Source organism: Saccopteryx bilineata, chromosome 2, assembly GCF_036850765.1.
Source record: "Saccopteryx bilineata isolate mSacBil1 chromosome 2, mSacBil1_pri_phased_curated, whole genome shotgun sequence".
In the NCBI taxonomy this organism is placed as follows: Eukaryota; Metazoa; Chordata; class Mammalia; order Chiroptera; family Emballonuridae; genus Saccopteryx; species Saccopteryx bilineata.
In genome coordinates, this window is record NC_089491.1 from 349499530 (window position 1) to 349515095 (window position 15566).

The 15566-nt window shown below is 39.5% G+C and overlaps 1 protein-coding gene across 4 annotated transcripts in view; it reads left to right on the forward strand.

The window, feature by feature from the left end:
* KANSL1 (KAT8 regulatory NSL complex subunit 1) overlaps nucleotides 1–15566 on the forward strand; it is a 217615-nt gene that overhangs the window by 155153 nt on the left and 46896 nt on the right. For all 4 annotated transcript variants that reach the window (XM_066262685.1, XM_066262684.1, XM_066262683.1 and 1 more), the window contains one exon: nucleotides 4616–4720. In XM_066262685.1, the coding sequence (XP_066118782.1) occupies nucleotides 4616–4720 (105 nt within the window). The remainder of the gene's footprint in view (nucleotides 1–4615; nucleotides 4721–15566) is intronic.

Here is a 15566-nt window from a genome sequence, read left to right on the forward strand (position 1 = left end):
CTTTTCTCCTATTCCTTGTAATGCTTCACTATGTCAGAGAGAATGGTTTAATATGATCTGATAAAGTGGTTTAAGAGCCTGATGTTGCTTAGTGTAGTGTGGACAATGCAGCTAGAACATAATGTTAACTTGAATATCTGTATAGAACAAAATAGTTTGTATACCTGGGCTAATGGGCAACAGAAGAAAAAGACTGAATAATGTAAGCCATTGACCATCACTGTCATATTTGTTGTATTTATGGAAAAATGATGACTAAGGATTTTATCTTGTTTTCTTGAGGCAAAATAGGGTTTTTCCTAAAAGACTGTTCAAGCAAAATTAGTCATTGATTAGGATTTTGCCTTTCTTTTTTAATTTTTTAAAATTATTTTTACTTATTTTTTTATTTCATTAAGTGAGATGCAAGAAGGCAGAGAGACAAACTCATGCATGCAACTTCACCCAGAAAGCCCACTAGGGGGCGATGCTCTGCCCATCTGGAGCCACTGCTCTGTTGTTCAGAACTGAGCCATTTCAGTGCCTGAGATGAGGCCATGGAGCCATCTTCAGTGCCCTGGGGCCAAATTGCTGGAACCCTTCTGTGGTTACAGGAGGGTTTGGGAGGAGAAGGAGAGAAAGGGGGAAGGGAAATGTAGAAAAGCAGATGGTCACTTCTCCTGTGTGCCCTGACCAGGACTCAAACCAGGACTTCCACTAGCTGGGCCAAGGCTCTACTGCTGAGCCAACTGACCAGGGCTTTATTTTCTCATGTCCTTCTGTCTGCATGGGCTTCAAGCCAGTGACTGTGGAATCATGTTGATGATCTCATGCTCAAGCTGGCAACCTTGGGGTTTTGAACCTGGGAACTCAGTGTCTGAGGTTGATGGTCTATCCACTGTGCCACCACCACTTAAGCAGTCCCTACCAAGTTTTCCAAAGCATTCTTAGCAGAGTGTCTTTGTAGTAGTATCGTAGAGAGGTGGTTTTTTTTTTTTTTTTAGAAATTAATCAGTAGTTTAAGAGGAAATTTTTCCTTTTGGAAACGACTTGTATCCTGACTTAACTTACCTAAAAAAAAAAAAGATGGAATAACCTAATAGTTGGGTTTATGTAGGCTCCTCGTTATACTTAATATAAACTTAATGTTTTCTTGTTGAAGGAAAAAAATGTTTAACATAAAAACTAAAAAAATTTTTTGTGCATTTTCTTTCCTGGTATATGATTCTGCTAGGAAATGAGGGAGTGCTCAGATATATTTGTATGTTTTTTTTCTGTACAGAGCTTATCATTAGTTAACATTTAAACAGCAAATTGAGACAACAGTAAATGAAATAAATAATTTGGCATAAAGTTCTTCTGGAAGTGATATTTATTCATTTTTTTTTAAATGAAGTCCTATTTTTATTTTTATTTTTGGCGACAGACAGAGACAGATAGGGACAGGACAGACAGACAGGAAGGGAGATGAGAAGCATCAGTTCTTCATTATGGCACCTTAGTTGTTCATTGATTGCTTTGTCATATGTGCCTTGAACGGGTGGAGGGGGGAGGCTAATAAAATAAATAATAACGTTAAAAATATGAAACATGCCCTGGCCGGTTAGCTCAGCGGTAGAGCGTCGGCCTGGCGTGCGGGGGACCTAGGTTCAATTCCCGGCCAAGGCACATAGGAGAAGCGCCCATTTGCTTCTCCACCTCCCCCCCTCCTTTCTCTCTGTCTCTCTCTTCTCCTCCTGCAGCCAAGGCTCCATTGGAGCAAAGATGGCCCGGGCGCTGGGGATGGCTCCTTGGCCTCTGCCCCAGGCGCTAGAGTGGCTCTGGTTGCGGCAGAGCGACGCCCCGGAGGGGCAGAGCATCGCCCCCTGATGGGCAGAGCATCGCCCTGGTGGGCGTGCTGGGTGGATCCCGGCCGGGCGCATGGGGGAGTCTGTCGAACATGACTGTCTCTCCCCGTTTCCAGCTTCAGAAAAATACAAAAAAAAAAGAAGAAAAGAAACATTCTCATGTATTACAATCCATTCATTTCCTACTGCTCATGTTTATAGTTGCGGGTAGCTGGAGCCGATCACAGCTGACCTCTGGGACAACACCAAATTTTTATTGGCTAATGCGTAACGAACACGGGTCATTGTATGGCTCTCACAGAATTACATTTTAAAATATGTGGCGTTCATGACTCGCTCAGCCAAAAAGGTTCCCGACTCCTGTTGTATACCCATCACACCCATCACCCAAAGTCAAATCATTTTCCAACGGAAGTGAGATTTAAATACACAAAATACATCATCTCAGAACTTCTGACTGGAAAGCATCAAAGATGTGATATTTGTCATAAATAAATTGTGGAAAAACTCCCGGGGAGAAAAAATACAATCATGGTACTTTAGGAAGTTTAGCAATGTGGATAAAGCAAGTAGGGACTCAGTTAGCCGGAGGCATTTTCTTGGAAGGAGGTGGGTCTTGGATTTGACATGCTCTTTGAAAGGACAGATAACATTTTGGATAAATATAAGAAAGGGGCAGACTCAGTATGAGGAAAAACATAAGAACAGGTAGTGTTGTAACCTATAATTGCATTTAGTTACATACTACATTATAATAATCCCCACCTCTCAGCAGCAACTTTATATACATTCAGTCATTTTCTAGAAGAGAATGAGATTGCTATAACTTAACAGTATTTGGAGAAGTAGTTGGAAATAGATAAACAGGATGTAGGGACAAATTATGTGGGGCTTTGAATGTCAAGATGAGTTTGGGCTAGTTTTGGTGGAAATGGAAAGTGTAGTTTAGTATCTTATGCAGGGAAGATGTTGAATGCAGTATTTTGAGAAGGAAATTGTGTGGAAGATAGCTGCTTTTTACAAATAAGATTTTACTTTGAAATGGTAAAGTTTGTGGGGTCTACTTTATACTTGTGATTGATTGAGGCAAGAATATATCTGGCAGCAAAAGTTCTTTTAGCCAGAAATACCTCATTTTGAAGGCTAGACCAAACGTTTCTTGCTTGGTTATTGACCTTTCCTCCCCTTTTCTGAGGAGTCTGTCCATCATTTTCTATGCAGGCTAGGTATGGGCTTATTCCAGAATAGGTAAGTAATGTTTCTCTTGCTTTTGGGGGGGGGGGGGAAGATGTTCTTCATTTTTTTAAACTTAAGTAAAAAATTTCATTGTCTTTCTTAATGCCCCCCACCCAACTCTTTTCATCTCTTTTCATGCCCTGTTTCAAGGGACCTCAGAGACGGGTTATTTGGTTCATCGGCTCATAGATTTTATATTATGATGGCCTAGGGAGCCCAAATTGATACAGTCAAAATCTCTAGGCCATGAAAACTATTTTAGGATGTAACCTGGAGCATTCTGATGCTGCAGCAAGACTGATCGAATTATTTTTTCAGTTTACAGCTTATGTTAGATTGCTTATTGGCCTTTTGGTTAAGATCAAGTGTAGAGCTTATGTTAGGATTTACCAGGGGAGATATTTTAAAACCAAGCCCTCCCCTTAGAGCTTCTGAGTAGACTTGATGTTGGGCCTGAGTAAGTATCCTTTAATAAGTTTACCCCGGTGATTCTAATTCAAAATTTCTGTGAAGAGCTTCTTATTATCAGTCAGCTCTTCTTATTTTCTAGACCAGAGAAAGAACCAAAGACAAAAAGCCCTTGTCACTTGCATCCCTGTCTTTCTCTAATACAGCTGTGTAACCTGAGTTTGGTTACCTTTATTTGAATTCATGGGAGTGGTATCCGTGGGTAGTGGTGGTGGGGATATTGGTTTGTTGTTCCACTTAGTTTTGTGTTCATTGGTTGATTCCTGTATGCGCCCTGCCAGATCAACCCTCAGCCTTGGTGTATGGGGATGATTCTCTCAAACCAACCGAGCTACCAGGCCAGGGCTGTTTGTTTTTCATAGTAAGCTCACTTCAGCCTTTACCAATCTGCGCCCATGCTGATTATGGAAGGGATTTATGGAGTCATGTAAATTTATTGTTTTACATTTTTTAAATTCCCTGGATGAATGTAAGATCTGAACTTGAATTGTCAAGCAGGAAACTAACCTGAAGCATAAATATTCATGCTTATGGGAAACAGGTGTCTTTTGGAACAGGTATTTTGTTTGTTTTGTGTGTGTGTGTGTTTCTGTAGTTCTTGGTTTCTAATATAGAATAGGGGCTGTTCCACCTTTGTTTTCATCTAATAGTTTTGGTTCATTTGTTTTAGCTCATGACTTATAATTGTAGCACTTCCAGTTTGGTAATCCTTAAACCACATTTGTGAATAAGTAAACCAGAAAAGCTGCACTGCTTCCATTGATAAAATATAGTCTACTTGGTTATACAGTATAAAATACCATATACTCTGATAAGGATTCCAGATCTAAAAGATGTTGAGTGGTATTGAGCCTTGTAAGTCAGAACATGGAAGAAAGGAAAAGCTTGGGTCCAAGTCTCAGACCTTACCCATGGCTATTGCTAGGCTTTTTGTTGAAATAACTCTTGGGAAAGCATAGCATGAGAGCAAAGGCCTCTGGTAAACCAGCTCCCTTCCCCTAATCCTTTTGATATTAACTTCTAAATTAAATTGTAACTTTTAATACTACTCAACTTGTGCTATTGCTTTTCTGTGTGTCCTGTAGGGGTTGATAGTTCTTGGAGAGGTGCCTCCTCCAGAGCATACAACAGCAGACTTACTTCTTCCACTTGGTTCTGAGGTGAAGACGGATCATGGGAATGATAAATTGGTAAGTATAAACACAGAAAAGGGGAAATGAGTGTGAATTTAGGGTTTTGCACGAGCACAAAGTTTATTCTCTCTCAGAAGGATCCTTGCATTGGCTGGAAGAAGGGTATTGTATCCCCTTTTATCACTTTAGGCCAGCAGTTCTCAACCTGTGGGACCCACAGGTTGAGAACGCTGCTTTAGGCGTTTAAAGATCTGAATTCCGGAATAGGGCAGCTCCTCCTGCAGCTGTGTAGCTTACTTTAAGAATTCAAAAGCAGTTCCTCCCTCTCAAGACAACACAGCCAGAGCATTGTAGTATTATGGAGTGTTACTGGGAATCAGGAAAACATGTGGTTCTGACACCCTTGACAAGTAAGGCAATCTTTATGGGCCACTACAAAACCAAAGGTTGAACTAGAGATTTAATTTACAAAGATGCTAAATGCTCTGTGCATTACCCTCTTTGATTCTGTAACGAGGATAATAACACTGTCATTTTCTGTAATCTTCTGGATCTTATTTCTCTCAACACCAAGGTTAATTTCTTTCACTTTTTTACTTTCCTAAGATCACAGCCTTTTAGGAATATTTACATTTCTTGATTTAGTCATTTGTTAGAAATTCCAAAGTCCCACAACAGTTGTTTGGGAGGCTAGTAGGCACTGCTGGCTATTTAAATTGCAGGTTAACCCAGTTTATCACTTTGCATCTGCAAATCAGCAAAGCTTGTCATCCTTTGTCATTATCCTTGGTAGCAGCAACTTGTATGATACAAGGAAACTTAGAAAGCCAGCCACTGAGGGCTAGGGGTAAATGTAAGAGATTGATGGTTCTTAACTGGAAAGCACTTTGTTTTGTTTTGTTTTCTAATTTTTCCATTAATTTGAGAGAATGAGAGAGAGGGGAAAGGAGAGAGGAAGAGAAGCATTAATTTGTTTCACTTAGTTACATTTGGTTGTGCACTCATTGATTCTTGTAGGTGCTCTGACCAGGGGTTGAACCATGACCTTTGGCTCTGGGACTAAACTTGATCCACTGAGCAATCTGTCCAGGGCCTGGAAAGTAGTTTTAAATAAATTAAGGAGCAGAATATCAAATTTTGCCACTGTTTGATCTACAGAATTATTTTTAAGTCATTTGTGCAACTGTTTAGTGATTGTTTTGCCCAGTGGTCGGCAAACTCATTAGTCAACAGAACCAAATATCAACAGTACAACGATTGAAATTTCTTTTGAGAGCCAAATTTTTAAACTTTAACTATATAGGTAGGTACGTTGTTATTAACTTAATTAGGATTCTCCTAAGCTGTCCAAAGAGCCACGTGTGGCTTGCGAGCTGCGGTCTCCCAACCACTGCTCTAGCCAATGAGAGACAACATGTTAGTAAGTTGGAAGATCAGGTCAGCTGGCGCTGGTGATATGATAAGTACAGGAAACATGAGATTTGAAGGATATGTGATTGAAAGTAAGTGTTGTACAGACATTTATATATTTGTGTACAGTATTTAAGGATTTCAGATTTTTTTCTTGTAGTCTTGTGGAGGGTAGGATATAGTAGTCTCATTGTGTTACTGATTCTCGTTGTTTTCATTCACATATGTGCACATGCATGCTGCACTTATGGACTTGTTCCTTTTCCTACCCCATCATTCCCTTGTATGTGTATAACTAATAGAGTCATTTGTTTTTGGGGGTGTTTTGTTTTGTTTTAATAGATTTTTAGACAAAAAGGAAAGGAGAGAAACATCGATTTGTTGCTCCACTTATTTATGCATTCATCAGTTGACTCTTGTATGTGTCCAGACTGGGGATCAAACCCACAGCCTTGGCATATCAGGATGGCATTCTAACCATCTGAGCTACCCAGCCAGGGCTGAATGTAAGATTCTCAAAGAGTAATAAGACGGTATTTCTCATTACTCATTGTGTTGACCACAGTAGTTTCTACATTGTACAATAGATTTCTTTTTTGATTCAGTAAAATTTATAATAAGTATGAAGACAAGTATTTACACTGTCACTCTGTGTCTTCAAGGAGAGGTTAATCTTCAGAAAAAGAATGCAGTATGTTTCCATTATTCATTGCAGCGATTTTCAAGTGGTGTGCCACAAGAATTTTTAAAATAAATTTTTATTAATTTTAATGGGGTGACATCAATAAATCAGGGTACATATGTTCAAAGAAAACATCTCCAGGTTATCTTGTCATTCAATTATGTTGCATACCCATCACCCAAAGTCAGATTGTCCACCGTCACCTTCTATCTGGTTTTTTATTGTGCCCTCCACCACCACCACCACCACACTCTTGTCCACGTCTCTTAGTCTCGTTTTTATGTCCCACCTGTGTATGGAATCATGCAGTTCTTAGTTTTTTCTGATTTACTTATTTTACTCCGTATAATGTTACCAAGATCCAACAATTTTGTTGTAAATGATCTGATGTCATCATTTCTTATAGCTGAGTAGTATTCCATAGTGTATATGTGTCACATCTTCTTTTTTTTTTATTTTTATTTTTTATTTTATTTATTTATTTTTTTCTGAAGCTGGAAACGGGAAGAAACAGTCAGACAGATTCCCACATGCACCCGACAGGGATCCACCCGGCACGCCCACCAGGGGTGAGGCTCTGCCCCTCCGGGGCGTTGCTCTGCCGCCTGGGGCAGAGGCCAAGGAGCCATCCCCAGTGCCTGGGCCATCTTTGCTCCAATGGAGCCTTGGCTGCGGGAGGGGAAGAGAGAGACAGAGAGGAAGGAGGGGGTGGGGGTGGAGAAGCAAATGGGCGCTTCTCCTATGTGCCCTGGCCGGGAATCGAACCCGGGTCCCCCGCACGCCAGGCCGACTCTCTACCGCTGAGCCAACCGGCCAGGGCCAAGTGTCACATCTTTTATCCAGTCTTCTATTGAAGGGCTTTTTGGTTGTTTCCATGTATTGGCCACTGTGAACAATGCTGCAATGAACATAGAGCTACATGTGTCTTTACGTATCAGTGCTTCTGAGTTTTGGGGGTATATACCCAGTAACTGGATTGCTGGGTCATAGGTAGTTCTATTTTCAGTTTTCTGAAGAACCAACCATACTTTCTCCCATAATGGTTGTACTACTTTACATTCCCACCAACAGTGAATGAGGGTTCCTTTTTCTCCACAGCCTCTCCAACACTTGTTATTACCTATCTTGTTGATAACAGCTAATCTAACAGGTGTGAGGTGGTATCTCATTGTAATTTTGATTTGCATTTCTCTGGTAACTAATGAAGATAAGTATCTTTTCATATATCTGTTGGCCATTTGTATTTCTTCCTGGGAGAAGTGTCTGTTCATGTCCTCTTCCCATTATTTTTATTGAATTGTTTATTTGTTCTTGAGTTTTATGAGTTCTTTGTATATTTTGGATATTAGGCCCTTATCTGAGCTGTTTGAAAATATCATCTCCCATTTAGTTGGCTGTTTATTTTGTTGTCAGTTTCTCTTGCTGAGCAAAAACTTCTTAGTCTGATGTAGTCCCATTCATTTATCTTTGCCTTCACTTCTCTTGCCTTTGGACTCAAATTCATAAAATGCTCTTTAAAACCAAGGTCCATGAAGGCCCTGGCCGGTTGGCTCAGTGGTAGAGCGGTCAGCCAGGAGTGCAGAAGTCCTGGGTTCAATTTCCGGCCAGGGCACACAGGAGAAGCGCCCATCTGCTTCTCCACCCCTCCCACTCTCCTTCCTCTCTGTCTCTCTCTTCCCCTCCCGCAGCCAAGGCTCCATTGGAGCAAAGATGCCCCAGGCGCTAGAGTGGCTCTGGTTGCAACAGAGCAACGCCACGGAGGGGCAGAGCATCGCCCCCTGGTGGGCAGAGCATCGCCCCTGGTGGGTGTGCCGGGTGGATCCTGGTCGGGCGCATGCAGGAGTCTGTCTGACTGTCTCTCCCCGTTTCCAGCTTCAGAAAAATACAAAAAAAACAAACAAAAAAAACCACAACCAAGGTCCATGAGTTTAGAACCTGTTTTCTTCTATGTACTTTATTGTTTCAGGTCTTATATTTAGGTCTTTGATTCATTTTGAATTAATTTTAGTACAAGGGGACAAACTGTAGTCGAGTTTCATTCTTTTGCATGTGGCTTTCCAGTTTTCCCAGCACCATTTGTTGAAGAAGCTTTCTCTTCTCCCTTGTGTGGTGTTGTTCCCTTTATTGAAAATTATTTGACCATATATATGTGGTTTTATTTCTGGACTTTCTATTCTGTTCCATTGGTCTGAGTGTCTATTTTTCTGCCAATACCATGCTGTTTTGATTGTCGTGGCTCTGTGATATAATTTGAACTCGGGTATTGTAATGCTCTCAGCTTCATTCTTTTTCCTTAGGATTGCTTTGACTATTTGGGGCTTTTTATAATTCCATATAAACCTGATGATTTTTTGTTCCATTTCTTCAAAAAATCTCATTGGAATTTTGATGGGAATTGCATTAAATTTGTATATTGCTTTGGGTAATATGGACATTTTGATTATATTTATTCTTCCTGTCCAAGAACAAGGAATATTTTTCCTTTTCATTGTATCTTTCGATTTCCCTTTAACAATGCTTTGTAGTTTTCATTATATAGGTCCTTTACATTCTTTGTTATGTTTATTCCTAGGGTTTTTTTTGTTGTTGTTGCAATCGTGAAGGGAATTATTTTTTTGAGTTCATTTTCTAATGTTTTGTTGTTGGCATATAGAAAGGCTATGGACTTTTGTATATTAATTTTGTATCCTGCGACCTTACTCTATTGGTTTATTGTTTCTAGTAATCTTTTTGTGGAGTCTTTGGGGTTTTCAATGTATAGGATCATATCATCTGAAGAAGTGAAACCTTTACTTCTTTTTCAATATGGATATCCTGTATTTCTTTATCTTGTCTGATTGCTCGGGCTAGAACTTTTGGTACTACGTTAAATAAGAATGGAGAAAGTGGACAACCCTATCTTGTTCCTGATGTAAGGGAGAAAGTCTTCAGTTTTATGCCATTTAATATGATGTTAGCTGATGATTTATCATTTATGGCCTTTATCATGTTGAGATATTTTCCTTCTATACCCATTTTGTTGAGTGTCTTAAACATGAAGTTATGTTGTATTTTAGCAAATGCCTTTTCTGCATCTATTGATAAGATCATGTGGTTTTTGTTCTTTGTTTTGTTGATATGGTGTATTATGTCAACCTTTTTACGTATCTTGAACCATCCTTGAGATTCTGGTATGAATCCCACTTGATCATGATGTATTATTTTTTTAATATGTTGTTGTATTCGATTTGCTAGTATTTTGTTTAGTATTTTAGCATCTGTATTCATTAGAGATATTGGTCTGTAGTTTTCTTTTTTTGTGTTGTCTTTGCCAGGTTTCGGTATGAGGGTTATGTTGGCCTCATAAAATGTGTTTGGAAGTGGCCCTGGCCAGTTGGCTCAGTGGTAGAGCATCGCCCTGGCATGCAGGAGTCCCAGGTTCGATTCCGGGCAAGGGCACGCAGGAGAAGCGCCCATCTGCTTCTCCACCCCTACCCCTATCCTCCTCTCTGTCTCTCTCTTCCCCTCCCACAGCCAAGGCTCCACTGGAGCAAAGTTTGCCCGGGCACTGAGGATGGCTCTATGGCCTGTGTCTGCCTCAGGCTCTAGAATTTAGTTCTTTCCACAGGCTTGGGAAGTTCTCGTCTATTTTTTTTTTTAATATGTTCTCCATTCAATTTTCTCTCTCTTCTCCCTCTGATATACCTATTATTCTTATGTTATTCTTTTTGATGGAGTAAGACAATTCCTGTAGGGCTTTCTCATTTTAGGGAGTAGGTTTAGAGCGACACCCCAAGATGGGCAGAGCATCACCCCCTGGTGGGCATGCTGGGTGGATCCCGGTCGAGCGCAAACGCGAGTCTGTCTGACTGCCTCCCTGTTTCCAGCTTCGGGGAGGGGGGAAATGTGTTTGGAAGTATTGCTTCTTCAATTTTTTGGAAGCCTTTGAGTAGAATAGGAACCACATCTTCTTTGAATATTTGATAGAATTCACTAGTATAACCATCTGGGCCTGGACTTTTATTTGGGGGGAGGTTTATAATAGTTTTTTCTATTTCCTCCCTGCTAATTGGTCTGTTTAGGCTTTCTGCTTCTTCATGACTCAGTCTAGGAAGGTTGTATTGTTCTAGGAATTTATCTATTTCTTCTAGATTGTTGAATTTGGTGGCATATAGTTTTTCATAGTATTCTGCAATAATTCTTTATATATCTATGATGTCTGTGGTGATTTCTCCTGTTTCATTTTAGATTTTGTTTATATTAGTCCTTTCTCTTTTTTCCTTGGTGAACCTTGCCAAGGGTTTGTCAATTTTGTTGATCTTTTCAAAGAACCAGCTCCTTATTAATTTTTCTATAGTTTTTCTGTTCTCTATTTCATTTATTTCTGCTCTGATTTTTATTATTTCCTTTCTTTGGCTAGTTTTGGGTTGTCTTTGTTCTTTTTCTAGTTCCTTAAGGTGTGAAGTTAAGTGGTTTACTTGGGCTCTCTCTTGTTTGTTCATATAGGCCTGAAATGATATGAACTTCCCTCTTATTACTGCTTTTTCTGCATCCCAGAAATTCTGATATGTCGTATTTTCATTTGTCTGTATATATCTTTTTTTTTTTTTTAAACATATTTATTTATTTATTTATTTATTTTTTTTTTTTTTACAGAGGCAGAGATAGACAGGGACAGACAGACAGGAACGGAGAGAGATGAGAAGCATCAATCATCAGTTTCTCGTTGCGCATTGCGACTTCTTAGTTGTTCATTGATTGCTTTCTCACATGTGCCTTGACCGCGGGCCTTCAGCAGACCGAGTAACCCCTTGCTGGAGCCAGCGACCTTGGGTCTAAGCTGGTGAGCTCTTTGCTCAAGCCAGATGAGCCCGCGCTCAAGCTGGCGACCTCGGGGACTCGAACCTGGGTCCTTCCGCATCCCAGTCCGACGCTCTATCCACTGCGCCACCACCTGGTCAGGCTGTATATATCTTTTGATCTCTGCGCTTATTTCTTCTTTGACCCATTCATTTTTTAAAAGTATGTTGTTTAGTTTCCACATTTTTGTGTGGGGGGGTTCCCTCTTTTTTGCAGTTGAATTCTAGTTTCAAGGCTTTATGATCAGAAAATATGCTTGGTACAATTTCAGTTTTTCTGACTTTGCTGATGTTATTTTTGTGGCCCAGCATATGGTCAATTCTTGAGAATGTTCCATGTACACTAGAGAAAAATGTATACTCTATAGCTTTGGGCTGAAATGTCCTATAGATGTCTATCATATCCAATTGCTCTAGTGTTTCGTTTAAGGCCAATATATCTTTATTGATTTTCTGTTTGAATGAATGATCTAGAGCCATCAGTGGTGTATTGAGGTCTCCAAGAATGATTGTATTTTTGTCAGTTTTTATTTTTATGTCAATAAGTATCTGTCTTATATATTTTGGTGCTCCTTGGTTTGGTGCATATATATTAAGAATTGTTATGTCTTCTTGATTCAGTGTCCCTTAATCATTATGAAATGACCATTTTTGTCTGATTACTTTTGCTGTCTTGTAGTCAGCATTATTAGATATGAGTATTGCTACACCTACTTTTGTTGGATGTTATTTGCTTGGAGTGGTTTTGTTTCGTTTTGTTCTTTGTATCTGGTTGGAAAAGCCCCTTTAGTATTTCCTAGAGTGGGGATTTTCTTATGATAAATTCCCTCATCTTTTCTGTATCTGTGAATGTTTTTATTTCTCCTTCATATTTGAAGGATAGCTTTGATGGGTATAGTATTCTTGGCTGAAAGTTCCTCTCTTTCAGAACTTTAAATATTGGGGTCCGCTCTCTTCTAGCTTGTAGAGTTTCTGCTGAGAAATCTGATGATAATCTAATAGGCCTTCTCTTATATGTTGTGTTCTTCTTTTCCCTGGCTTTCTTGAGAATTTTTTCTTTGTCGTTGGTTTGTGCCAGTTTCATTATGATTTGCCTTGGGAGTAGGTTTGTTGGGGTTAAGAAAACTCAGTGTTCTGTTTGCTTCTTGAATTTGAGGCTTTAGTTCTTTCCACAGGCTTGGGAAGTTCTCGTCTATTTTTTTTTTAATATGTTCTCCATTCAATTTTCTCTCTCTTCTCCCTCTGATATACCTATTATTCTTATGTTATTCTTTTTGATGGAGTAAGACAATTCCTGTAGGGCTTTCTCATTTTTTTAAATTTTTGAGTCTCTCTCCTCTTCTCTCTGCTGTGCCTCAAGTTGCTTGTCTTCTATATCACTAATCCTACCCTCTATCTGGCCTAGCTAAGCTTGTTACCTCGTTTTTCAGTTCATAAATTGAGTTTTTCATCTCTGTTGATTTGTTTTTATAGTTTCAGTTTTCTTTTAATATATTCTTTGTGTTCGTTGAGTTGTTTTTTGAGCTCCCTAAATTGCCTTTCTGTGTTTTCTTGTATATCTGAGTATTTTTAGGATTTCTACTCTAAATTCTGTCATTTAGCTTCAAGGTTTCCAATATATTAAACTTTTTTCCAGCCTGACCAGGCGGTGGTGCAGTGGATAGTGTATCAAACTGGGATGAGGAAGGACCCAGATTTGAGACCCTGAGGTTGCCAGCTTAAGTGCGGGCTTATCTGGTTTGAGCAAAAGCTCACCAGTTTGGACCTAAGGCCGTTGGCTCAAGCAAGGGGTTACTTGGTCTGCTGATGGCCCACGTCAAGGCACATATGAGAAAGCAATCAATGAACTAAGGTGTCACAATGCGCAATGAAAACTAATGATTGATGCTTCTCATCTCTTTGTTCCTGCTTGTCTGTCCCTGTCTATCCCTCTCTCTGACTCTCTCTGCAAAAAAAAAAAAAAAAATTCTCCATAGATTTTTCCTCATCTATCTGTGTTACATCTCTGTCTTTTGTATCCATGATATTCGATTTCCTTTTCCTTAATGGCATCTGAAGGTGGTTTTGTTAATAGCACTTTGTGTTCAGTGTGTGGGACTTCCTGATGCTCCAAGGATAGATTTTTCTGTCACTGGTTGAAGAGCTTGTTGAAATTTTTGGGAGAGGTACCGGGAGCGTTCCTCACGGCGCCATTTTTCTGATGTCCTCACAAGAATTTTAAAATCATGCAATACCTGACTGTTTTAGTCAGGGGCACACATCTCCTTTCCCTTAGATTGTCAGATTAAAAGAAACTACAACAGCCAACACAACAGTATCCCTCCAGTGTCAATGAATCAAAATTCTATTTTTGTCAAATAGGCAAAATACATTTTAAGTGCTACACAAAATTTTAGTCATTAGTTTGTGTGCCATGAGATGAAAAAAGTTGAAAATCACTGGTTTATTGTATTGGTGGGTGGGCTGCAAAGCATATATTCCTTAAAAGACATTAAATGACTTCATTTTTTTAAGGTACTTCATTTTTCAAAGGTCAGGTATTTGCAGTGTACCTAATATGTGAGTTGGTAGGCAAAGGTTTTCATTATAGAAGAGCAATATTTAATTCTGTCATTTTGTTATGTAGCTTGAGTTTTGTTTTGTTTTTAAAATTGTTTAATTCATTTTAGAGAGGAGAAAGAGAGAAAAAGAAAGGAAGGAAGGAAGAAAAAGAAGGAAAGGAAAGGAAAGGAAAGGAAAAGAAAAAAGAAAAGAAAGAGGGGGGGAGGAGCAGGAAGCATCAACTCCCATATTTATCTTGACTGGACAAGTGCAGGGTTTTGAACCAGGCAACCTCAGTGTTCCAGGTCAACGTTTTATCCACTACACCACCACAGGTCAGGCCGTAGCTTGTGCTTTGAAAAGTGATTTATACCTTGATTTCTCAATTTTGCTTTAAAATATCTTAGGTTATATTTGGCAAGGGCAGTTGTAAATTTTCATATTTAACTATCTTGTTTTCCATTTTTATTTTTTTCCAAAAGGAAATATTCATTGTGCTTTTTTGCCCCCACTCCAATTTGAAGACATGTGCTTTAAAAATAATTGTGTCAGATATTTTTGTTATATTGTATTTATTTATTTATTTATTTATTTATTTAGTATTTTTCTGAAGCTAGAAACGGGGAGAGACAGTCAGACAGTCTCCCGCATGCACCCGACCGGGATCCACCCGGCACGCCCACCAGGGGGCGACGCTCTGCTCCGACCAGAGCCACTCTAGCGCCTGGGGCAGAGGCCAAGGAGCCATCCCCAGCGCCGGAGCCATCTTTGCTCCAATGGAGCCTCACAGCGGGAGGGGAAGAGAGAGACAGAGAGGAAGGAGATGGGGAGGGGTGGATAAGCAAATGGGCGCTTCTCCTGTATGCCCTGGCCGGGAATCGAACCCGGGACTTCTGTACGCCAAGCTGACGCTCTACCACTGAGCCAACCGGCCAGGGCCTGTGGTATTTATTTTTATATTTACATTTCTGAACCTCACTGGGATTAACAACAACAGAAAAATCAAAAGATTTTTTTTTAAACTGTCAAAATACAGTTTCAAGAGGTTAGACATAATTCTCAAAGAAATACAGAATAACTGATTAAGATGGGAGTGTTGGCATAATTGCTAACTGTATCTTGCTGCCAGATACTGATTTGTATATATCAGGGGTAGCCAACCTTTTTATACCTACCGCCCACATTTGTATCTCTATTAGTAGTAAAATTTTCTAACCACCCACCGATTCCACAGTAATGGTGATTTATAAAGTAGAGAAGTAACTTTACTTTATAAAATTTATAAAGCAGAGTTACAGCAAGTTAAAGCATATAATAATAATTACTTACCAAGTACTTTATGTCGGATTTTCGCTAAGTTTGGCAGAATAAATCTTTATAAAATAACTTACTATAGGTAAATCTATATCTTTTTATTTATACTTTGGTTGCT